The sequence below is a fragment of the Labrus mixtus genome, chromosome 14 (genome assembly GCF_963584025.1).
Source record: "Labrus mixtus chromosome 14, fLabMix1.1, whole genome shotgun sequence".
In the NCBI taxonomy this organism is placed as follows: Eukaryota; Metazoa; Chordata; class Actinopteri; order Labriformes; family Labridae; genus Labrus; species Labrus mixtus.
The window spans coordinates 15,239,194-15,265,194 of record NC_083625.1 but is presented as its reverse complement, the minus strand read 5'-3'; the positions used below and the strand labels follow the sequence as shown (position 1 = coordinate 15,265,194).

Sequence of the window (26,001 nt, the reverse complement as noted above, 5' to 3'; positions counted from 1 at the left end):
GAGTTCAGATCCAATATGGCTGCTACGTGCATCGAAAGGGACGATGGTATCGTGTAAGTTCTCTCTGTGGAGGTGTTTTCATGTTATTTTTGGTCAGATTTTATTACTGATATTATTCAGATATTATTTAGTGTGTCGTTATCGTCTGGTATTAACTATCAAAACAAAGGCTTTTCCGACTTGCAACTCCCAGTTCCGAGTTCCGAGGTAAAGGGAACGTAAAGGGAACGTAAAGGGAACGCGGCACTACTCCTTGCCAGTGTTTTTTTTTTTACTGTGACGCACCTGACGTAACAAGCGTCGCGCACAAAACAAAAGCTAACGTTACGCCTCGCTCACACTGCAGGAGTTTTGAAAATCCTTCCCTTAATGAGAATCCTAACAGATATTATTCTCCATAATCTCAAACATGGCTAAGATTAGTGTTCGACATTTTTTTGTTTACATTTGGAAGAATATTTGTGGTTTACAAAAACAATAGGGCCAGTTAGCCAAATTGGCCCAAATAATAGGACCAGTTGGCGCAACTGGTTATTTTTTAATGTTGTAAAAAAATACAATTTACTTCTTTAGGCCTAGATGTTTTCCTTGCGATTCACACATTAAACAGAGGGGCATGTTTCAACCACAGAGTCTATGGTTTCAACCTCATTTAGGTAGGCCTAATGAAAAAAGCCATCTCAAAAGTGTGTCTAGCACAATTAACAACATTTTTTATTTAAGATGTCGAAATTCGAGAACCTATAATTAAAGCTTTGCATGAGCAAAGGCTCCAAGAAGAAGGAAGGAGAAGTATGCTGTCTGTTGTTAGCATCCTGCACTGAAGTCGCAGGGCTATCACTTAGGTTTTCAAGGAATTAAAATCCGACCTGTCTTATCTGACACGGTGGTTTGAGACTTCAGACCACGTCAGAGAGACTCACTCAGCGGACTGAATCCGGAGCTCCGCCTCAGTCCAATGAATTGGCTCACAAGCCCAACACGCACACCACATTTGATGAGTTCTTGTAGGTCTATAGTTTGGTCAGTCAGTATCACTTACATCCCAGTTGATCCAATTTCTGCCTTTGATCTGTGCAAAGCTTGAAGAGCCGGGGCTGCTGTATCATGGAGCACATGTCCTCTCCGGTCAGGTTCCGCAGCAACAAGAAAGGTAACGTTTCTAAATAACTGATGACACCTGTATACACACAGAGGTGTTAGACCTACTGAAAGAGGTTGTCGTGTTATTGTGTAATAAATATTACATCATGCAATACTTTGTATTAGGCTATTTTGAAACTGTGTATGACAGTTTCATTATTGTTTCCATGGTTACATTTGCTAATAATTGTACTTATTGTGTATCACCGCACTGATAGAACCTGTCAACCTTTTTAGGTTTATTATGGGAGATGCGTTGCTATAGCCATTCATTTTGAATCTGTATTTTAGTGCTGCATTTTATACTGAAGGCTTGTTTGTTGTTATCCAGAGGGATATAGTAAGGCTGCTTTAAAAAAAATGTGTAATTTATTTACTTCACAAGGACCAAAAGCCAATCACTTCTGTTATTAATGCCAAGTTTATACAGTAAAACAAGTGTTTCAGTATTTGTATTTCGTATTTTTTTCTGATACTTTTCCTTTGTTCAAAAAGCTTCGACTTTCTCAGACACGGAGGTAGGACAAGTTTGTAGAATAGTATTTAATTATTATTTATAGTGTGAGTCTTGATAGTGTATGTTTGTGTGTGTGTGTGTGTGTGTGTTTGTTAAATAGTTAAATCTCCAATCCCTAACCCTGCTAGAGCATTAGAAGCTGGGTTTAAGCCTTCTGCAAAGCCTCATGGGTAATGAGAGCTGACAGGTATAGGGATGCCAGGCAAACACTGTGAGCTTTCTTGTTGTGCTGTCTTTTGACTGAGTTAGCGCAGTGATTTTAAATTTAGTTGGATTTTCTTTTGAAACTGAAGTGAAGGCATGGTCATCCAAGCTGCTAATGGTAGCAGGTAGAACAAAGCAATTACATGTCAGACACCAGCTATTTGTACATAAGCTCTACACTTAAAGGTACTTATTATAAATGATTTAAAGATAGTTTCTTCACTCTAGTTAGTTTATCTAGTTAGTGTTTATCAACCTACTTAAAGAGTGTTGTTTCTCTGCATACTCTGCCTGGACAGATGGACAAGGCACTCAGTAATAGTATAATGGGATCACAGGTCAGGGATAATCAGTAAAGAAAGAGTAGAGGGAGTCACTACAACAGAACACACACGCTCATCAGATCGTCTACTCGGAGAGCGTGGCCCTGACTGAGGTCACCAGCAGCCATTGTTTTTTCTTCCTCTCCTGCAGTGTTATCATAGTGCCACAATTCCTAATACTTGAAAATCAGATTATGTGACAACCGCTTGAACAGAAAACAAGGCGGACAACTGAAGCAACATAGTTTCTACTGAAGGATTCAACATTTCTTAAAAACACCATGCAAAAACCTTCTCTTTGTGTCTGCTGAAGCACAACTTCAGCCAATCAAAAAAAGGCCCTAAAAAAGCTTTTCTTAACATTTTTGTTCTTAATATGATTGTCACAATTCTCTTTTAGTCCTGCCTAAATTATGTTTTTTTCATATATACATGCAGTTTATCTTATTAGTCTTTTATTGCTCTAACAGTTCACTAACTATGCCATTAGTTTGGCAAACTGATTAGAAAATTAGAAAGTTAGAAAAACAGTTGAACTTTTGACCCTTCTGTTTGTCCATGTGGAACAATGTTTTTATCCTGTTCCAGTTTTCGAGCCTGTCCATTGAGGACCAGGAGGACACTCAGTTTCCTTTTGCCATGAGGGATCTGCCGCCTGTCTCTCAGCCTGGTGAACAGCACCAAACATCAGCACCCAACAATTCTGAGGCAGAGGAAACTGGGATGGGAACCAACGGGAGGCTTCCTAGCCTACCTGGGACTCCCTCCACACTACACCCCGTCCCCTGCCACTCTGCTGGCTCTCCAACAGTCCCTCCCAGGCCGCATCGCACGGGAATAAACACAGAGTATCATCCCCCGCCGCTGAGGAGGCAGGTCGTCACTCAGGTGTCTCTTGACTCTCCCCTAAGCCCGGCCTCACGTCCACGGAGCCCCTGGGGACGCTTTGATCCGTACGACTCTCCAGAGGTGTGTTTCTGTTCGCCTTGTTCTTTCTCCTTAAGTAATAATATTCACATACCATCATGTTATGTTTGTGTTTTTTTTTCCTGCAGGATCAGGACAAGGAATATGTGGGTTTTGCCACATTGCCAAATCAGGTTCACAGAAAGACAGTAAAGAAAGGCTTCACATTCACGCTCATGGTGGTAGGTGAGTCCTATCATACACCTGCTTACTGGGAGACTTTAACAGGTTAGAGGGAGACAGTTATCATAACATCTCTCTCTCATAAGGGGGATTGTGCTGCAGGCGAGATTCTTTTTTTTTATAAACTTCCTCTTCAGTGAATGATTAGTTGGACTGTGGTGTTTCTCTCTGTAGGGGAGTCTGGCCTCGGTAAATCGACACTCATCAACAGTTTGTTCCTCACCGACCTCAACAAAGACAGAAAGGTTCCCAACGCACAAGGTAATATTGAATGTTTGTTAACTAAGATTTGGTCTGTGCAAATTAAGCAGGGGCCTTGTTGGAAACAGCTGTGTAAAAAGTTGACATTATTTTTCTGGTGTAAAAATAAGATGCTTCTACCGCATTCTGAGCTGCACAAGAGCACACTGTTTACCTGTTCACCTGTGTGGCTTTAGTCACTTTTCTCACGCATGTGTCTGCAGAGCGAATCGATCAAACAGTCGACATCGTCAAGCACACGGTGGGCATTGAGGAGAAAGGTATCAAGTTGAGACTCTCCATCATAGACACACCCGGGTTCGGAGATGCCATCAACAATACAGAGAGGTGAAGTCATCATTGTGCACCCGCACCTTTGTTTCTCCACTTTCAAACCAGCTTGATCCAGATGTGGCACAGTGGAGTTTGTTGCTCTATCAGACATGATTTCACATGTGCACAAAACCCCCCTTCCCCCCAACCCTACCCACCAACCCCTCTGTCAAGCAGGAAATATCTCCGCCTGTGAGTAACATGTGCGAAATAGCAGCTCAATACGATCTCAGGGACAGGCTGTCCTGAAATTTTATAGAAATTCTCCGGAGTGCACGTGAGAATACGGTTTATTTTGAACGTTAAAGTATTCACTGACTCCAGGATCATGGATTCCGTCTTCAACTGATTATATCTGAAGCCCAATGCACATGCTCTTGTTACAAGTGTCAATTTGACTGCAAAGATGTTGTTTTTTAGTCACAGAGATTTTCTGTGTGTGCATCAGCTGGAAGCCGATAGAAGACTACATCGACCAGCAGTTTGAACAGTACTTCAGAGATGAGAGTGGGCTGAACAGAAGAAACATCCAGGACAACAGAGTGCACTGCTGCCTCTACTTTATCTCGCCCTTTGGCCACGGGTACACTGACTACATGTTCTACTTCTATGCAGGAAGCTTTAGAGCTTCATCTAGAATTTGTTCAATACATATTGAGCCCATTTTTATTATGCGTGTCTGTTTTTTTCCATTAGTCTTCGACCTCTGGATGTAGAGTGCATGAAAGCTTTGCATGAAAAAGTCAACATAGTTCCCATATTGGCCAAAGCTGACAGCCTGACACAAGAGGAAGTGTTTAGAAAGAAGATACAGGTAAGATAAAAAAAAAAGAACACACACACACACACACACACACACACACAGACTTTGCCGCCCTGAAGACACGAGACACAGTTAAGGCCACAGGTTCTTTGGTCAATTAAATGTATTGTTGTTGAGTCATTTTAAGTAGTTTTGAGTAATTTGACAAAGCACTAGGTTGTTCTATTGGCACAAACGTTCTGTAGAAAGTTTTGTTTCTTTGTTTTATTTCCCCTCAAACCTGATGTTAAAATGTGTTCATGTACTCTAGATCAGAGGGGAGATTAAGCAGTTTGGAATCAACATCTACCAGTTTCCTGAGTGTGATTCAGATGAGGACGAAGACTTTAAGTATCAGGACCAGATACTCAAGGTTCTTCCCCTGAATCAGCCATGGTTTTAAATTTGCATTCTCTTTGGAGTCTTGAGGGACAGTTTTAATTAAAATTTCTGCATCTTTCTGCAGGGCAGCATCCCATTTGCCGTAATTGGAAGCAATGTTCAAGTGGAGAGTAAAGGTCGGAGGGTCAGGGGTCGTATTTATCCCTGGGGTGCAGTTGAAGGTATAAAGCACAAACACAAACACACACACACACACACACACACCCACCCACACACACACCCACCCACCCACACACACACCCACCCACCCACCCACACACACACACACACACACACACACACACACACACCCACACACACACACCCACCCACACACCCACCCACACACACCACATTTTTTTCTTTCTTTTCTTTGAGGTTTCCTGTTATTCAAATTTTACTACTAAAAAAAACTCCATGTGTCTTTGCATGTTCAGTAGAGGACCCAGCTCACTCTGACTTCCTGCTGCTGAGGAACATGTTGGTGAGGACGCACATGCAAGACCTGAAAGATGTGACCCGAGAGACCCACTACGAGAACTTCAGAGCCCAGTGCATCCAGAATATGACGCGCATGGTGGTGCAGGAGAGGAAACGCAGGTGGGTGGAGTCAGGATGCACATGGTTGGATTGGTTATCAATTTCTTCATTCCAGGAGGAGAATGTTTTTTTTTTTGTTGAAGTAGGGTTGTATGAGGTACTTGTTAATCATAAGTGTATTACAAACAGGAGATGCCAGTCAGCATTATACCTACGAGTTATGAAGCAGCGCTTTAACAAATTGGCTTGTTGACCGCAAAGTAAACACTTCAAAGATTTCTAAATGTAGTGTATATTAACATTGTCATTTTTAAGTCAGTTTTTCATATAATTAGTTAAATTATTTGTTAAAAATAGCCTGTTCTGCATGCTGTACAGGCTAGTATCTGACCAGTTTCTCAATAAAGGGGACATGCAGGCCAATACACTTACTATTGATAATTACCTACTCTATTACAACTCCACTTAAGAAATTGAACTATCCTTTAAGATTTCTCTGTTTCTGTTCTTTTTGTTTGTTTGGTTTTGAATATTCGTTTTAGTTTGCGTGAGAGGTATCAAGACGCGAGCGAGGCAGATTTCCCTCTGCCGCTCGCCGCCGTTGACACAGAGCGGGAAAGACTCATCTTTGAGAAAGACGAAGAGGTACGTTTCTCCTTACTGCCTCACTCATTCTTTCATTTCCTCAATTGTGGAGGTAATCACTGCTCCTTTATTTATGCCCGTTTGCAGCTGAGGAGGATGCAGGAGGTTCTGCAGAGGATTCAGGAGCAGATGCAGCGCAGCCAGAGTGAAGGTTGATTCTCCTAATATTCCCTGGAGGAGGAGACTGATTAGGAGCGCCCAGAAAACAGAGGGGGCCATCTTTTTACAAAGTCTGATGAACAAAAAGAGATGGATTTAAAAAGGAACACAACAACTTGCAGACTAGAGTGTCAAGCAAGCTGATTGGCTCATCCTGCCAGAAGGCCATTTACAACATGGAAGGAATAAAAACTTTGTCCGGTTGCCTAAAAGCTTTTCCCTTATCAAAAATGTTCCATAACGGCAAAGATAAATTTAGGAGGGTAAAGTTAAGCCTCTTTGGTTATCGCCTTAGTTACGAGGAGTTCAGATGAAGTGTGTTTTGTGTGTTGACACCATGCTTTAGTCTTTTTCATACTACAGCAAATGTGCATTTCAGTTACCATTGTTAAACTTCACTCGCATTGTAATTATCCTTTAACATTACATGACAGTATTAATGTTTTAATATGCAAGCTTTATCAAACTCAGTTTTCTCCTCCAAGGATATGGAGAAAGCACAAGCAATTAATCCAAAGCATTTAACTCAACAAGAAGCACAAGCAGAAAATATGCCAGGCAGGAAGTAACTGAGAAGATCACGGGAGATCTGATGTTAAATGTCTGATTCAGGTGTTGTAAATATTTGATGATAGGCTGAGTGTTCAATCTGTTCTAACATGGTGAACATCGCTCATACTCGGTTTACCCTTTCCTACAAATTGTGTTGAAAAGGTTTTATCCTTCCTCTTATTCATGATCAATCCATCCTTTGTTTTGTTACAATTTAACACAACTCATGTTTTTCCGAAGGCACCCTAAGATTGAATTTATATTTAAGGGCATAATTTGCCTGTTTTTGTTTCCGTTTTTGCGGGTGCTGTACTTCACATTAACTCTGTTCTAGTGTAAAAGAAGTGTTTTGTTTTGAAGCCAAAAAGGGCATGAGTTGCAACAGTGACCCTGAACACAACAATGATTGTTGTGTTCAGGGTCACACACAGTTTACACTGGCTCACAAGTTGAACTAGTTACAACACATAAGAACTCACTGTTTTATTTATGAGTTAACTGACCAACCCTTTACTACTAGTAACCTTCATACTGATGGAACAACTCCCCCTAGGGGTCATTGTAATGATTTTCAAATACCAGTAGGTTTAAAAAGATGTTACATTTTGGTGAGTCTGATGCTGTTGTTTTTCTCTTTTTGTATTTTAATCTTTAATTATGCTGTTTTCTAAGGACAATAAATCGAAGACCTTTAAATGAACCACTTTCTTTTTGCAGTTAATGTGATGCAAAAGACGAAACACAGGAGCAAGAAATGTTGTAAATGTAATAAGATTTATTAAGAATCTTTAATATTTCATCAGCATAATTCTTCATCATTAATATGTTTAATCCATTATCATCATTATCTTTAACAGTGGACAGTTAGATCTAAAAGGCAGCCCAAAGTGTACAGGCGACATATAACTTAAAACTTTCTCCATAGGGAAAACATGTTTTTATATTCATATATAATATCAATGTAGCATGAGGTCCAAGATCCTGCCAACGTTATACAGTATTGTACATGGTCCCAAAAATAAACGTAAAAACAAAACCTTTAAACAAAACAAACTAAAACAGCAATCTACATGCAAAACAAAAAAACAAGCATTCAAATTTGAAGAAACATACACTCTTATGCCAAAACGTGCATACAATCACAAATTTACAAAACTTTCATACATACATACAAATATTAAAAAACTTGAATATTAGACAATATTGTGTTATCAAGAAAAGAGCAACAACTTTTTTTGTTTTCTCACTTTTTCAACTTGATGTCTCAGTCCTTACTCACAAAATGAAAAAAAACAAACCGGACATGAGGACAGTTATTCTTTGTCTCTTCCATTTGCTCATTGTGTTTTTGTGTTTTGCCAGAGTTGTCACAGTGTTCAGGGAAACTGAGTATAGGCACACACAATAGCACCCAAACATGCTCATACCGTAAATCACCTCTGTGTAAAAAAAACAACTAACAAAGTAGCTCCACACATTCACACACTCCATCATGCACAGGGCAAACTTTAGAACCAAAGAAACAGGGCCATGCTACAGGTACAGTAGGATTAATTATAGTACAGAATATAAAACATACTGAATACAGTCACAAGTACAGACAGAAAACACAGAGACAGCAGAAGAGGCCAGAGCAGATCCACACAGATAGACTACAGAGACAAATGCTGATGGGAGATTTGTTTTTGGTGTGACATATATAGGCTGGCAAGGCTGTTGAGCCATGTACGTTTTGACTATGTGCACATTAACACACGTAAACACAGACACACACACACACATTAAGAATAGTGGATGTTGTAACACATTTTTACCATTTTTAAATTCAAACAATTCTTTTCTGGACTGAAGTAGAGGATTTTAAGTCAGATTTTTTTTTTGTCAAATCGCTGCCAAATTATTCATCAAGAAACTGCAATAAAATGTGACCATTCTGGTATTAACAAAACATTTCTAGGTTCACTAGCTTTTTGTTACATGTTAAAGTTTGTCTGGGGACAAAAGGGTCATTCTTTTATGATAAAACGCAGTTTGTCAAAGAAACCAGAAGTCTTTCTATAGTTAGGAGGACTTCTTTTAATGAATCTGATTTAAGCTCAGTGTGTTTCTGAGTGTCCCTACAGATCTGGAAAGCCTAGACAGAGGGTTTGTATTACGAATGGGGAACATTAGCATGCTGTCTGGAAATGAGGCAGAAGAGGGAGCTGTTGCATTAAAAGGACAAGAATGAAAGCCTGACTTTCTTCACAGTGGAAACCAGTCACTGAATGATTTGGTAGACTTGAGTGCTCTGGAAATTAAATTCATCCACATATTTCAGGGTATTAAATTAAGCAGACAGCTGTCCATGTAGGTACTTCATTAGCCAAATGTTTGCTGCCCAAACTGACAATAACAGGTCTTGATTGGTTTGACAGAAAGATGTCATGACCTTACGGTTTTCCTCATCTTATCAGGTCTTGTGTAAAGAATGATGCATTTCAAATGGAGCTTACAATGAAAAGGCTTTTGAAATGAACCCTTCTTTTTAGACATTTCACTGACCTTTTAAAGGGAAATTCCCATTAAAACTTTTTCCTTTTAACTCTAGTCTGTTACAGTTCAATTTGATGCTTGTCTTCAATCCATAGTTTCGGGGTTCAAGGAATAAGCAAACTAGATTTTTCCACATTAATGCGCTTTCTCATTTCCAAATTAGATGGAGACCCTCTTCTCCTTTAGAGTCCAACACTTTGATGCAACTAATAAAAGGAAGTAGATGATCAACTGCAGTGTTGAATTATACACCTTTTCAATGTTTTGTGTTTCTAATGTTGGATTTTAGATGTGCCCTCTTTTTTCTTCTTCAACTATTGCAAGATAAGGAACCTTCGGTTTGGGAAAATGTAGAGGGACTACTTGTCACTTCTTGGAACAAGTCTTTTTTTAGAGATGATAAACTCCTGTTATTGAACTACACTTATCTTGTTGACAAAAGGTGAAGGACTATCAGACGGTGACAGTGTTTTAGCTCTATTCATCAGGCTGTGTGATATGTTCTCATTTACACTTGATTAAAGCCCTGTATGTAATTCATTTAGAACAGTGGGACCACTAAGATCACACACAGCTGACATCACACATGACACCATGATTATATAAATACAAGGCGGGCACATACTGTTTCACCACGGCAACAGCCTGAGGACAAACAAGTCTCTTTCATAGGTTTTTTCTCCAAGAGTAAATGAAAAGTTAAGTTAAGGTAAAACCTTGATGCCTGAGTGTGAACTGAGCTTATTATGTTAGTGCTTCTGGTTGTTAAGTCAGGAGAGAGAGGTGAGGAAAGGAGGAGAGAAGGACAGGAGAGGAGGAAAGGAGGTTAAACAGAGTGTATGTCTTTGCAGCGCAGACAAATGTCACAGTCTTATTTTCACAAAGGCCTGTTCGTCCTGACTCCGTCCTGACAGAGCTGAGACAAAATATCTCTGGAGATATTCTTCAAAAGTTAAAAAACAACAACATTGTTTTCTTTTCTTTTTTAAATTGTCATGTTTCTCAGAGAATCTCTGCTCTTAATGCTGATTATTGATGGAGTGTAAATCTCTAGAGTTCTGAGTCTTTCGATCTCATTTCTCATTTTCTCCTTCAGGCAAGTTTGAGTGTGCTGACAGGAAAGGTTGGGACTGTAACCATGGTGACAGGGTTGAGGACAGCCGTCTGTCCGACCAGCTGGGGGTGGGGGGCCAGCACTGCTGTGGGTTTCCCTAGCGATGGGCTCCCCTGCGTCATTACGGCTGCGCTGTTCATCTGGCCTCCGTTAGTGTTAACTTGTGGGTTAGCCTGGACGTGCGGAAGAGTGTGATGGGTGAAGGTGTGAGTGATGTGGCCCACCATGGTGGGCTGGGACACAGACACACCTTGAGGGTACAGAGTTTGGAGATGGGATGGCAAGGGACCTCCCAGGTGAGCCACTGGGTGGACAGTGATGTGTCCGATAGGCTGTGCTGCTATCTGCTGGTGAGTGGCGGTGGCAGCCTGAGCTGCTACGATCGACTGAGGGGTGGTGGAGGTGGGACCAGGCGACGGGGCGATGTGCGTAAGATGTTTGTGACTGACTTGCAGGCAGGGGTTGACAGCCTGGATGACTGAAGGGTGGGAGACCGCGGCATGAGCGATGACAGTGGGCTGGACCTGCACTGTCGGGGGCTGGATATGATGAGCAGGCACTGGATGGGGCTGACCAGGGGCCGGAGCAGGGGCGATGGCCTGAGGTGGAGGCGGAGCAGAGGGGGAGGGCGTGGTCAGGATTCCAGAAAGAGGAAGGGTGGTGTGCTGAATAGAGAGGTGAGGAGTGAGGAGCGGCTGTGCTTGCAGGATCGGAGGTGTTGGTTTGGGGATGGAGGGGGGAGCAGGAAGAGGAGCGGGGACGTCCTCGTCCATGTCCTGCTCAAAGTTGTCTTCTCCTTCTGTAAACCAGAGAGCAAACCATCAGTCACATGATCCAAGTAACAGTGCAATGTGTATGTACTGTGTATTAAACCACTAGTTACTCTCCAATGTAGGGGTGTGGAAAAAATATATTTCTACCATTCTGAATTAATTCAAAACATAAAAAAAAAAAACAACAATGTGTACTTTCTTTCATACTAAATACATTTTCACCAGCCGCTAGTTTGACCACGGCAAACATTTTCTGGCATTTTCATTTTTCTTTTTCTTTGTACACTTATGCAACAGGCGGAGTTTCGGTCGTGGCTTGTCTGCTAACATTAGCTAGCTCTCAAAGTTGGTGATGTATGGCTGTGTCCAACATTCTAACAAACTGCCTGTTCTTGTCTATGGAGCAGTGAGATATTCATCCTGGCTCGTCTTCATTGCAGGCAAGCGTTGCAAACTGTGGGTTCTACAATGCCCCGGGTAAGAGGAGGCTTGACCCAACCTATTCATTATACAAGGTCTGCAAAATGTTAGTGAAGTACTTTCACAATTCAAATGTCCACAGTATACGCCACCACCCAGAGCTTAAATAAATGCAACAGTTCCAACAACTGCTGAACTAGGGGTGGGAATCACTAGAGTCCCCATGATACGATATTATGGCGATACTCGAGACACGATACAATTCTATTACGATTTTTTACATTTTGCAATATGCTGAGAATTGCGAACATATTTTGCGATTAAGCTTTTAAACTGCATATTATGTCCACTACACTAAACTAAATCAAGAACTGATTTGTCAAATAAGATAAAATTCTCAGTGTGTTCATCTCACTTCATTCTTTTTATTTTAACTTTAACGATGCAACTTCTTCAAAATGAATTGTGCAACCCCATCGGCAGTTAAATATTAAAAAAGCATATACGAATATCTTTTTTTCAATTCTGGTATCAAATTAAACCCAGAAAAAGATGCAAAACAAGATAAATGTTCTTAAAACACTGAAGTAAGAGCATTTTTGGATTTACCAATCACAGCAACAGAAAAAAGTGTAATGCATAGCAATGAGGTCGACCACACCTGCTCACGAAGTTAAAAGTTTCGGTCACTCCCTTGTTTAGAGTTGATCCGAGAATTTCCCTACATCACTCCTAAGCTAAGACTCCTTTTGAGGATTTGTTTTAGCTTGTGAATATGGGCCCTGGTCATTAGGTAAAAGCTCAAGTACAAGGTGTTATCTGCGTGTACCTGAGGCTGTGGACGTGGAGGCCTGGTCGTCCTCTGGCTGAATAGTTTGCCGCAGCACTCTGTCGATCTCGACGACGTCCATGCACTGGCTGAGCTCGTTCTTCAGCTCGGCCAGCCGCTGCTGAGTGGCGATCTTCTCTCTTGCCAGACGCTCCATTTCATGCTCAAATTCCTTCTCCTTGCGCTTCAAAGTCTTTAGGAGGAGACAGAGACACAAGAGTAGATGAGGATCACAAGCATGTAGCACATCTGAAGCACTTCTGAAAATGTGAATATTGTGAAGTTGTGAGATGACCCATGAATCCATAAATAAAAAGTGCCAAAAATGGGAAATTACTGACTACAATTGCACACAATATTCTCTATTTCTTGTAAATACAGAACCTTACAGAACACCTTATGTCTATATTATGAGGCTACAATACATTATAAATATCTACTGTTTTCAGAACTGGCATTTAAACAGAAAAAGGAATTCAGCTAAACCTTCTTTCTCTGTGCAGGCCTGACCACTCACACATCTCTCTCAGCTTGAACAATCCTCAGACATGATCTCCGCCCTATCAGACTTTCAAACACAAGCAGGAAGGCATGCATGCAAATATAACCACACTGCTTGGGTTGGGCTTCAGCCCTCTAAGCTCCTCCCATTTCCTGGATGTCGTGCTTGTTTTTCAGAGGGATCGCGGTCAGAGAGGGAGTCAACGGCCTGCTGGGTTTAGTTTCCACCAATCGCTCAAATTCAGTATCAACAAAGACTACTCTGATGTCACTGGATTACTGCAGCCTGAAAAGTTAAGCCAGTTACGACTGAATCATAGTATTCACCCTCACTCTTGTACACTGTGCAGGAAGCTGCATTCGTGTTTGAAGATTTACAAATGAAATGAGGAAGGAAAACACAGCAAGATCCTCATAAAAAAGGAAAGGGGCGCAGATAGCCTATTGGTTAGATTGTGTGCACTATGGATGGAGGCTGTTGTCCTTCAAGAGGATGGCTTGGGTTTTAGTCTGGCCTGTGGCTCCTTTCCTGCATGTCATTCCCCACTCTCTCTCTCTCTCTCCCTGATTTCCTACTCTATCCACTGCCCTGTCAAATAAAAAGGCATAACAAGGCCAAAAATATTTTTTTTTAAAGGAAAATATAGAACTATTTAAAAGACAGAGCACAGCCTGTCGAACCACTGCACCGCGTCTCTGTGACCCATTTTCTGTGTGGGTCAGCTGACCCATGAACACCAAACAGTACAACGGGCTAAGGACATTAACACAGATTACAGGGGAGGAATGAGGGAGAGGGGGAGGATGGAGGTACAGGAGGTAAACTGTTGGGAAATGAGGGCAGAGGGTAGTGAGTTGGGAAAGGAAAGGACTGAGAAAAACGATTGGTAAACAAAAAACTCTGCAAGGCTGGTTGAGTTTTTGCTGTGCAGCTAGCTACAATTATTATATGACTGGGCACTAAATATCATGTTGATTTGTTGAACTAAAGTTCATGCAGTAAACATAGCTGCCTGTCCTACTGATGAAACCAAGAGCAGAAAAACAATGGAAACCAAGAGAGAGGAAAAAAAAGCACAACTGACACATGATCCTACTACTGGACACTCACTGCAGTGAGAAAAACACGAGCATGTGATGGCCTTACACACTCATGTACACACATCCTGATTCACAAGCCTCTTTGCAACAGCTCCCTGGACCAGAACAGATGAGCTCTGCAAAGATATTACAGCCTTGTATCTGTGTTCAACACATTTTCTTCTATGTTTTTCTACACATGCAGCCTGAATCTAATGTTTAAGGGCACAGTTTTTTAAGGTTTAGAGGTTAAAAAGCAGAAGTTTCTGAACTGACAGCTCGAAACACAGACACTGGATATTAATAACCCTTCAGCAATGATAAGTAGTAATGCTATTCCTGTTATTTCCGCAAGACAATGCTTTCTATTGCATGTGTGCTGCACATGCCCCTTCACTGAATACACTCCTGTAAGGTTTTCAAAAGAAAGCATAAAACTACAAACACACTGTCACACAATCTACAGAGAAATGTAAGTGCCCTCAAGAAAAGAGAAAGAAAGAAAGAAAGAGAGTGATTTGTGAATAAGGACGTAATACACCCCCATTAATGTCATGTGAACACGCAAATCCCCCCCCAAAAAAACATTTAAAAATGTAAGTGACGCTGACTTGACAGTGTAGATTTGCTTTAATTTTTGTCATGTCTTGGATAAAATGCCATCTCAAATCAAAGTTTTTCAGAAGCCTTTTTAGCATTTTATGTCCTTATATTTTAAAAATCTAATTTAATAATTTGCACACATTTTTAAGGATCTGTGGGAACAGTGCTTAGAATTTAAAGCTCAGCTTGTATTGATAATAATAAGGATTTAAAAAGTGAGCAGCAGGGGCAATGGTGACCTTGAGGTTATATCCCGCCCCATGTGGAGAGGCTATAGTCCTCATTGAAGAGGCCGTGGGTTCGATTCTGACTTCGCCCTTTGCTGCATGTCACCTCGACCCTCTCCTCCCAACATTTTCTGTTGCTCTTCAGCTGTCCTATCTGACAAAGGCAAAAAGGCCAACAAAGTGAGCATGGTTTAAATGGCACCTTACTTGTCTCTGAACAAATTTAAAAAAGAGAAATCAAAATTCGAAGGAATCACATTTCAATCTAATGTAGGAAGACCTACCACTGCTTTTGTATGTGCAGCATCATTTCAAGGTCCTCCTTTACAAGCCCAGACACCATTAAGCCTATAGCAAATCAGGAAACAGCTGTCACCCATAGCTGTTTCCTTGGCAACCTCATCCATGAGGAGTCTACTTGAGCAGCATTTTGTAAAAAAAAAGAAGAAAAAAACACAAGGAGCTTTCTAATAGGGTGAAGCATTGAGGTAATTGAATATACGGAGTGATGTGATTGGACGCCTGCCAATAAGGTGCTTCAGATCCCTCCCATCCTTCTCCTCCTCCTCCCCTGCACTTCCAGCCCCTGTCACCCTACTCCCCCATCCATTGCACCAACAACACCATCCCCCCTTTCCCCTTCCTCTCCCACGTCTTCTATACCTCCTTTATCCTTATGCTTAACACATATCTTTCCAAATAAAATGGTAAAAAGGTAGAATGATGACATTTCGGAGTGACATGTGCCTTTGCCTTTAAATTAAAAACACCAAAGGTCTTGATGACTTTTACTGGTTAATTATTTACATCACACACACACCCTCTTCCATACAGACAAACGTGGAGGAAGGGGACCGCCTACAGCACACGAGCCACCTGCCGCCAGTTGCTATAGTTACCAAGTGGGTAGACAGCCGGGAGATGCAGGACAAAATAGGACAGAGTGGAAGAGAAGGAGGAAAGCCTTAATCAAACCAACTGTTGCCAATCTGTGTCCAACACTACAATCACACTGTCATTACTGTGACTGCACGGCCCCAATAGTGAACACCATAACCGCCTCTCTCTGCAGCCTGAGAGGCGCAGATCAGTGTGGGTGAGATCATGTATCGAGCTTGTGCTAGCCATGTGCTCAGATGTCACATGGCTCAGGGAGAGGGAGGGGGCTGAGGATCGTGGGTTTTCATGAGGGGAAATATTACATTACAAGTCAAAGGAGTTGGTGGAATATAAACAGCAGTGGTATTCGGAAAATAATCTTTTATTTTTGTTCTTTACTTTATGCCATATTGTGTTATGATCAACAAACAAATGGGCTGCACTTAATCCGCAGAAATGTGACTTTTCTCCGTTTCATCTCACCATTTCTGTGTCATACAGGTATCAGCTGGTGGTTACTGATGACAGTAGTCAGAAACGTACCTGAGCAATGTAACAGTCTGCTCTAGTCTCAAACTGCAAACTTAGACAAACTAGCTCCGTCACAAAGCGCTGCGTTCTGTTACTAGATATAACTCTGGTTCTATGAGTGTGAGCATACCCCTCTAACAGGCTTTGCGATTGGTTTGGTAACAAATACTGTTATTGATATGATGCAGCTTTTCATATCACAGTCTGTTGTACTCACTCAAAGCACTTTCTAAATAAAAGGGAGGGAGTTAGGTTTATCTTACTGCTTATATTAGCCTATTGTTAGTTGTACTGTTAGGAATTGTATGTATTTATTTTCTTTACATGTTACTTGTGTAAACATACAGTGTATGCACAGTCACACCACCACTCCTGCTGACGAGACAGCTATCACCTTAACTGGCAAATTTCTCAGAGACCAAAGTAACTTCTTCTCAAATCCAACCTTCTCACAAAAAACTGACTCATCATTGGATATTTCACTAAACGGAACATCATGAAGCTCCTAACTCTACATAAAAGAAACCCCTCTATCTAGCTGAAGGCTGACACGTATTTCTGACACAGTGCAGTAAAACCTCTTTCATACTTCTGTAGACCGTAAACTCACCTCTCCAGGCTGTACAATGCGCTCTCCCACAGCATCCCAGAAATGTTACATTAGATCTCCTCCTAACAACAATATGCTAAAAGTCATTTCTAATAAAAAAGGATTACTCTCTAGTTCTGTAGTATTTAATTTTCTATGTCACACTGCATGATGCTTCAGGGACTACAAGACAAAGTTAAATTGTCCGTGAATTAGAAATGCTCCAAGTAATTTCCCGGAGAACACTGCCAAGTATGTTGTAAAGAAATAGACATTACATTGTATAGATTGTGGAAAACTTTCAATGTATTCACAATTTTCTTATCAGCTGATTCACCCCCATATCATAGTCACAAGAGACTAACACAATGGACTTAATGGATAACAAAACAGGCATTGTATTTCAACTACACAGCACCAAAGCCTGTGCAGTTCGCAAAGCTGAACCAATCATTTCAAAACCAGAGAAAAACAAAAATAATGAGACAAAAACAAGAACCAAGCAGTACACATACATTGAGTGGGATTCAATTCCAGTGTTGAAACATAAATAGTGTCAATGTGCTGGGAAAAAAAGCTGAAAAATTGTGTTGTCCAATCTACCTGTATATAACGCAAAGCGCTGCGGAGGACGCTGAGGTTGGAAGTTTTCTTCTCATCAACATTTGGAACGTTCTTCTTCAGCGTCTCAAAACACTCTTTGAGGTGCGCTCGCCTGAAGGGCCAAGAGTCAGAAATGAAAGAGTCATACTTGTGATGTGTTTTTTCATTTGCATACTTTCTAAAATATCTATCTCCATTTCTGAAGAAGTTATTCATCTCCTTAAAGCTGTTCCCACTCAGAGAAAACGTTCATGGTTTCATGGAGGTTGAAGAAGTACCGTGACCTTTGGGCTCTTTCGGGTATGAGCTACGGTCTATACACAAAACAGAGCTGGTTCCTTGTTTTAATCACACAAAAAGTAACAATGAAAGTTCATATTCACTATAACTGACCTGTTCTTCTCCAGTTTATTATGCACCTCTCTGGTCCCCGCTCTGAAAACACACAAAAAAATTATCAAACATTATCGTTAAATGATCTACACTATTATATCATTTTTAACACACACACACACACACACACACACACACACACACAGAGAAATACACACACTGACCCTCCTGGTCTCCTCTTTCCTTCCATCCCCCTCATGTCCTCCAGTGTCACTCCATTAGGTCGTGGCTGAGAGGTGGGCGGCGCTTGATGGGGAACCAGTACATGTTGAGAGCTGGGGCCATTAGTGCTGATGGAGGCTTGGTACTGAATCTGAACCTGTTGCTGAGATTGGCTGGGCTTGGCACCAACCAGCTGCTGACTAGTCTCTAACTTCATCTGGGGGGTACACAACAGGTGAGGAGAGGTTGGCTGCTGCTGGTGCTGATGCTGCTGCTGCTGCTGCTGAGGAGGGGAAGAAACGTTCTTGGCTGGCGGGGAGCTGTTGAGCGTTGCTGCCGCCGCAGCAATTGGCGTAGCAAGGTGAAGGGGCGGGACTGACGGTGTTGCGGTGACAACTGGAACCATTGGGATGACGGCGATAGGGACTTGAGGAGGTGGGAGAGAGGGGGGCGGAGGCGCAGGAGGATGGTGTGGCAGTTGACGGTGGGAGTCATCGTCCCAAGTGATGTGGTTGGCTCTTACTGGCTGAGACAACGAGGTCACAATTTCCACATGTCGTGACTCCGCCTCTCTGTTGATGAGCGGCTTCTCTTTTCGGTGCTCTTCCTCTGCGGGGCGGAGAAGAGAAGAGGAACAAAGACATGAGCAAAAGAAAATAAATAAAGAGTAAAACATTACGATACAGTAGATGTAAGAAAAGAGAAACAGGAGGGCTGACTTATTCATTTAACACAACATTAAACCGGCTGCCCATCATCAAACAGTAGAACTGTGAAGATCTCCTGCTTGAATTGATTTAACCACTAATAACCCATGTCCCTGCAGTAGAATCATGTTTTTAATACTTTTTAAATAGTGCATTTTTACAATTCTAAAAGGAAACAAATAAAATCAATGACGAAAGATGAAAACAATTAGAACGCATAGTGGGGGCTCGTCAAGTTGAAATAATTATTATGTATCCATGTAGAGGGCCATTAATGTTCAGCAGAGTCACAAGAAGATAGAGAACAAATATTTACCCAGAGTTTTTGAAATTTTGGATATGACAAAAACACGTAGGGGTGATTGGCATCAACGTGTCCGCACTCCCTCCAGCATTGTTTATGTGATTGAGATTGTTGGAGTTTAATGTGTGTTGTTATAAAGAAACAAACCAAATTCACTTAAGGATGAACGTTGTGTTCCCTGCATTGAACATAGGTCCTCCCTTGATATTTCTTTATTCAGTTCTTTTTCTCATTTTCATTTTAGGTACTCATTATTCCCTTTCGGTGTCTGGAGACCCTGGTCTAGTTTTGAAATAATTGTCTTGTTGTTCTGTTTGTGTGTATGCTGTAATCAGAATAGCTATGACTGCATTGCCCTCCTCAGTTATTTACTGGTCTCCAAGAGTGAAACTGAACTTTAGAGAAAAAAATAATAATCATTGTTGTACAAGATTTGTTCCTTAAATATCTGACAAGTAAAGCAACAGCCGTCTTCACCTGTGAGAAAGAGTCATACACCCATTTCTTCTAATGCGGGATCCCACTTTGTGTGTCTAGTACACATCTATAGTGCATGCACACAAACACAGAAGATGATGTCATCCAGGATTCAGATGATGGGGAAGGGTAAATAACCAAAGAAGATATGCTGTGGTCTATTTCCTGTCTGGAGAGAATCCCCCTCGGTCTGCCCTGTGATTGGACTATTCCAGCTTGCAGCGAGCATGCTTCTACCTCTGAACTACGTCAGCGCCGTCTGACCAACAGCAGAGGACTGTTGTCAATGAGCTGATCTGCAGGGTCATTGAGAGTGGCCATTAGGACATTATACGTGAAGCATTGTTGTACCAACATAATTTAATAATAAAAAAAAAGGAAAATCCAAAAATAGATTTAAATACACTTCATACTGTGTGAACGTTCCCACGCTTTGCTCTTGACGAGTGTGCAGAGGCACACACATAGACAAACTGAATGATACGAGTGAGTAGCTCTGCCCACTGTAGCTGTTAGACTCAAAGGGATGTGGAAAGCCCTCAGTAACCATGGGAACAGCAACATTAGAAATAGAAGATCCCAGGGATTCCTTAAACCTGCATGATGCCAACACACAGCTCAGCGATCCCCACCAATACCAAAAAAGAAGTTTTACATTTGATTTAAAGCAGAACACCGTGTTGCAATTGTATCAAAACAATAACCAAGTGATGAGTGGATTATTGAAATTGAAAAATAGTTAAATCATTCTGTGGTTTCAGATTATCAATTTACACTATTTTCCCTTTTTTAATACTCTTTAACCTACTATATTTATAGGCTTTGGATTAATGTGACAATGAGATTAGGCATATTCCCCTATTTTCTAACATTTACAGAATACCCCCCCCCCACCCCATTTATAAAGAATATAATTGCAATATTTTCCTCCCATATTTCCTCTTTATTCCGTTTTTGAAACTAAAATAGTAATCACAGTATCTGATGTAAATTGTTAAGAGTGTGGACACAAAAACTGCATTAACATATAGTCATCCTTTATTGATTTAGACATTAGCTTGTTTTTGCATGGATTGAGGATTCATATCCTGAAAAAATATTTATATTTACCTAATCTAAACCCTATTTCATGGCCCTGTCTTTATGGCAGAAATAATAATAGTGTATTCGGATTACCCAAAAAAAAATCATTTCTGAAATTGTCCCCAAAAAATAGCCACAGGCACAAATACATATCAAGATTTAAAATCACACACAGCCTGCTCCATATTGTCAAGTGCACGCAAACGTAAATGACATAACTTCTGCATTAAGGCTGGGACAGGGGTGGGGGGGACGCTGCCCTACTTACCCCCCTTTCTCTCTCCCTAGACCCGCCACTGACAGTAGACTGAATGGAAAGGGCGGAGACGATGAGTGTGTGCGCGCGTGTAGGTGTGTGTATCTAGGAGAGAGGAGGGGGGTGGGGGGGCAATGTGCACGTGGTAACTGTGGGCGGACCCTAGCACGCGGCTGGGTAAGCATGCTGGGGGAGGGGGTTGATTTGTCTGACACGTCATCTGAGGGGAGAAAGAAAAGAAGCAGCCCCCCTGTTTCCTTTTTAATGAGTCAGTGGTCGTATAATGTCATTTTTGACGAGTCATACGTTAACCATTAATAATCATTTAATAAAAAGCACACAAATACGTGACATCCTCGCGCGCACATTTACAAATGGGACGGGTGAGCGCGTGAGGGGCCCGCCCCACTGTGTGTCATAAGATAGCTGAGCAATGTCAGGGTATTATGTAAAGAGCAGCCTCTGCTCGCCACCGCCCTGCCGGTGCTCGACCGACAAAAAAAACTGGGCCGAATCGATTCTGGGTCTTATATGTTGTAACTGATGTGTTACATGTGACGTAGAAATCGACCACGAATACTTTCAAACAAGGTTGTAACCGATTTTTACTCGTGTTTGAAATTGTTAATGCTTATTCTGCACTGAAGTAGAGGCTATATTAGTTCGTGCACAACAAAGATACAAGACACACACCACAGAAACTCCTCTGCTATGTTCCTCTCACACACACTCATGCACCCAGTGAGCCACTTGCGTGTAACTGTCACCACACACACACACACACTCTTTCTCTCACAGTCACACACACACACACACACACACACACACACACACACACACACACACACACACACACACACACTCTCTCTTTCTCTCTCACACACACTGAGAGCGCGCAAAGTAGTTCGGAATACAACTTCAGCCATTTCCGCATTAAGGGAAATCCAAATGTGTTCAATAAGTAACCACTTCGGAATTTCGGACACTTTGCAACGACTTCAGTTTCCGTTTCGTCTTTTTCTGCGTCGGACAAACGCCTCCGCTTGTCATAAGCAGGTCGGTTGAAAATGAAAGCCCAGGCACTGATAGTAACAAGATACGGCCCCTCAAAAGGCAGTTTATGATGTAACACACAGTATTATTGGGGGTCAGGCACCTTCAGCATAATGGGCTAGTGTGTTCTTCAACTTACCACGTGTTATCTGTTGTTGCTGGGCTTGCCATTCCAGATACCTGGCCGCCTCCAAAAGTGTATCGATGCTCATTGCGCGTAAAACCCTCACGGCAGGCGACCCGGTGGCCCGGGACGGAAGGAGGAAAAGACCGAGGGGAAGGTAGTGTCCCTGTAGGAAGCGCCGTGTGCACACTTCGCACCCGCACGCCCGATCTACTATTCCCCTGCGGTTCTCCTGACAGCAGACGGACAATTTTAATCCGGTCGAACAGAAAGTAGATCCTCGCATTCGTAAAAAAAAAAAAAAAAAAAAAAAAAAAGGATTGCTACAAGATGGCGATGCGAGCACGGGAATACACACAACAAGGCGAGTCGTGTTCTCGTTAAGGCCCGCCCCTCCCGGATTCCTGCCCCGCCCTGTTACTACGGACTCCAACAAAACCCGGCGACCGCACCACTCCTATCCTACTCCGCGCGGTCAGACTTGGTCACATTAGCCCTCCTAAATAAAAAAAAATAGCATTGCAACTATCTTAGTCTCTACCTGACAATATACGGGATCCTGGTGTACTCAGGTATTTCAGCAGGATATTAGAAAGGAGAATCCCGTCGGTGTCGTAGGCTTCCTTGTTTTAGCTCGAACAGCTGGCCCGCAGCGCATGAAGAACAATCAGGCTTCCGCCAGCCAATCAGCGCTCAGAACAACAAGGCATGGTGCTGGTCCACATGGGCACCCGCCCGGCCTGAGCGCGGCACATTTGCATGGCGAGAGCGTGACTGGCCACCCTGCTGTCTCGGGATCAGAGATGTCAATCACACAACAAGGGGCGGAGTTTACGTCGGTTTAAATTTGGGAGACTCACGCAGCTGACTGAAACGTATTACTATGATCATTATTCAGGTTATTATTATAAGGTTGAGATTCAGCTCAAAAAGAATCCATGTGTTTAAAAAATAATGTGGGATTACGAAAATAAAGATGTTTTATAAACATATAACATCTCATAAAGTGAGGTACATATAATTAACCAAACAAATATACAGTATTTTACCCCCAATCTAAAGTAGCTATAACATGTATCAATGAAATGTAGCACTTTCTACCACAAAAATAATTAAATGTAGTGCAAAACAAAACGTCTTAAGAAGAAATCAAATCAATTTATTGAATTAAAAACTATAACTATATCGCCTATAAAAAATATTAGAATGCTTTGGTAGGGTTATTTATTTATTTTCTTCTTTTAGCACTGACTATCTCTTACCATGTTTTTTATATCACTTCCCACTTTTCTATTCCAGTCCCCTTTCCAGTGTCCCACACAGAAAAGAAAAAATATTAGATTTATTGGCTCACACAGATTATCTCTGTGTGTTACTACTCCCTGTTTCCACATGGTATGAATGCCATTGTATGGTGAATTTAAGAACTGCTGTTATGATTTCTGGATACCATTTTTTTTGGTGGGTTTGTCCACATACGTGTAATTATGTGTGTATGTATGCATGGCTGCATGGTAACAGTCTTTGATTGGGCACCGCTCAGTCGTATATAACCTCGACTACATCATAGGATCTGACTGTTTGAACCAATCAAAACAGCAGCACAGATGTACATTAGATCTGCCTTATGCCATGTGTCCCGCCTGCACACACAAACCTACTAACACCATTACCAATTTAAAAAAATCTATAAAATAAGTGAGTAAATGACTGTGTGTATGAGGGGGGATCATTCTGCAGCGAGCTCAAAAACCATGACAGCATCTATGACATAAAATGTATGAAACAGAAAAAGGGGGAGGAGTGAGCAAGCATGGTAAGAGCACATGGTTAGCACATGAGCTGCATGAAAAAAGGGTCTATAGGGATGTATGCATATTCAGAGGGAAAAGGGGAGGCGGAGGAGGGGGTGGCTTAAAGAAATGGGGAGGGTGGAAGGGATGTGAGGCAGGGACAGGCTGACCCAGTTAGAAATGCTGCATCACTACTGGTTCTAGAGAGCAGAGACAAAGAGGAAGGAATACAATGCAGAGACTTTAAACACAGAAAGTGTTCAAAGAGGGTTGGGTTAACCCACAGACATTGGGGGAGCACAATGAAAAGAATACCATTATTTTTTGGTGTGATCAAAGTAAAACCTGAGGAGCTGTTTACTGTATTTCATGTGATTTATGTATAAAAGCTGTGCCTTTAAATTGCAGGTGGGTATAATAATTGTGGTACACAGAAAAAGGTAAACCTTTAGCACATCCTGATTATACACTATTCACTCATGCATTAAAGGAAAAGTTTAAAATGTGGATTTCTTGAGCATTTAAGCATGACAAGGTCTTTAATTAACATTGGTGTTTAGATCTTAAGATTTATTATTAACCTTATATTTTACAAAATACTAAGACCTATCCCATTCAAAACTCAAGGCACAACGCTACTCAGAGTTTTTTAAAACATTACTCCATCAAACATTTTTTCTTTATATTACCATCATTCTAAATATATACATCAAAATTGAAAAATATATATTCTCTGCATCCCCCAATGACATACAAGATGTTCCTGTTCCTAATCTTTCAATGACATCCATGTGAATCTGCTGCTCACTTGTACACAGCACAGGGATAAATACACTCCTAGTAGGCAGATACAACATCTCCACACGTTACCACTAGAGAGCGCCACATACCCTGTCCAGAGCTGTTCTAAACGTCCTCCTAGGGCTTTGCATGGATTAGAAAGCTGATCACGTTAACTATAAGGGGACTCAAGGTAAGCTACCGGCATGACACATAAACCTATATATTCACACAGATCCTGTAGCTGTCTGCACTGCGAACAAATTCAATCTTTCTGTATATGCTCATACAGAAAAAAGTTGTGTGAATTTGCTTTGTTCCTCTCCAAGTAAATCAATACTGCTGCATCGGACATACAGTAGACATGGCTGGTGTATACACTGACCTTGAAACCTCCCAACACCTCCATACCACGCCAGCTTATCTGAATAACTGAATCAATGCTGGCTTATGACTCTCTGTAGTTCCATTCACATTCTCTCACTGCAACACACCAGTCTGAGAGGAAAGAGGATGACCTAAAAGCAACATAAATGAGAAAGTGAGTTATTCTACCCTGTTAGAAGTCTTTAACATGGGGGGAAATGTGTGTGCAAGGCATGAGAAAGTGGTGGCAGGCGGATGTAGGCCAATGTTTCTACTCGAGTGCCTCTTTGGAGAAACAGGAGTTTCAGACTGAGACAGGTTTATTAACCTTTCATTAAGTCACACGAAGCCGTTCTATGTGCACACTTCTCACCAGTTTCAGTCTGACTCGGTGTGTCCTCACTCTGTCCTTTAACTACATAATTATATGCGCTGTAATATCTTTATTTTTTTGTTATGTCCTTATGCTCTACCAAACCACTCCCTGTTTCTCCACCTTTACAGACCTGCCTGACAGAGAAGGTGTGGTGGCTGCGCACTTGCCATCCTGGCAACAGTTGCCAGGATACCACAGAGCCCAGAGAAAGAGTAATTGCTGTGTGGGTCAGTGAGCAGGTGTGTGTGTGTGAGAGCACAGAAGTAGGCTGTAGCACTGTACATAATTGATAAAGGTGCCTGAACTGTCCCTGCTGCCTCCTGATGTCTTTAGCTCTGCATACTGAGCTTGTAGTGAAAGAAACTGGACTGTACCTGAGGAATAAACAACAGATGTAATTATCCTAGTCTCCAGCTCATCTCCCATCATATTTCATTAAAAATATGCTGACCAGT

At 41.6% G+C, this 26,001-nt stretch overlaps 2 protein-coding genes across 2 annotated transcripts; one reads left to right on the top strand and one right to left on the bottom strand.

The window, feature by feature from the left end:
• The first annotated feature begins 642 nt into the window (after positions 1–642).
• LOC132988138 (septin-5-like) lies at positions 643–6,923 on the top strand. Its single transcript, XM_061055293.1, has 13 exons — positions 643–1,153; positions 1,639–1,661; positions 2,776–3,156; positions 3,243–3,339; positions 3,511–3,597; positions 3,801–3,924; positions 4,358–4,492; positions 4,606–4,723; positions 4,983–5,084; positions 5,178–5,274; positions 5,530–5,692; positions 6,175–6,277; positions 6,365–6,923. Exons 1-13 carry the CDS (start codon positions 1,108–1,110, stop codon positions 6,431–6,433), a joined length of 1,545 nt encoding a protein of 514 aa, XP_060911276.1. The 5' UTR covers positions 643–1,107; the 3' UTR covers positions 6,434–6,923.
• An 820-nt stretch (positions 6,924–7,743) lies between these two features.
• Positions 7,744–22,620, bottom strand: mntb (MAX network transcriptional repressor b). The gene is made up of 6 exons (XM_061055292.1): positions 22,247–22,620; positions 18,230–18,836; positions 18,066–18,107; positions 17,673–17,784; positions 12,660–12,852; positions 7,744–11,436 (listed from the first exon to the last, which is right to left on the bottom strand). The coding sequence occupies exons 1-6, from the start codon at positions 22,515–22,517 to the stop codon at positions 10,616–10,618; spliced, it is 2,046 nt and encodes a 681-aa protein (XP_060911275.1). The 5' UTR covers positions 22,518–22,620; the 3' UTR covers positions 7,744–10,615.
• Between the last annotated feature and the right edge of the window lie 3,381 nt (positions 22,621–26,001).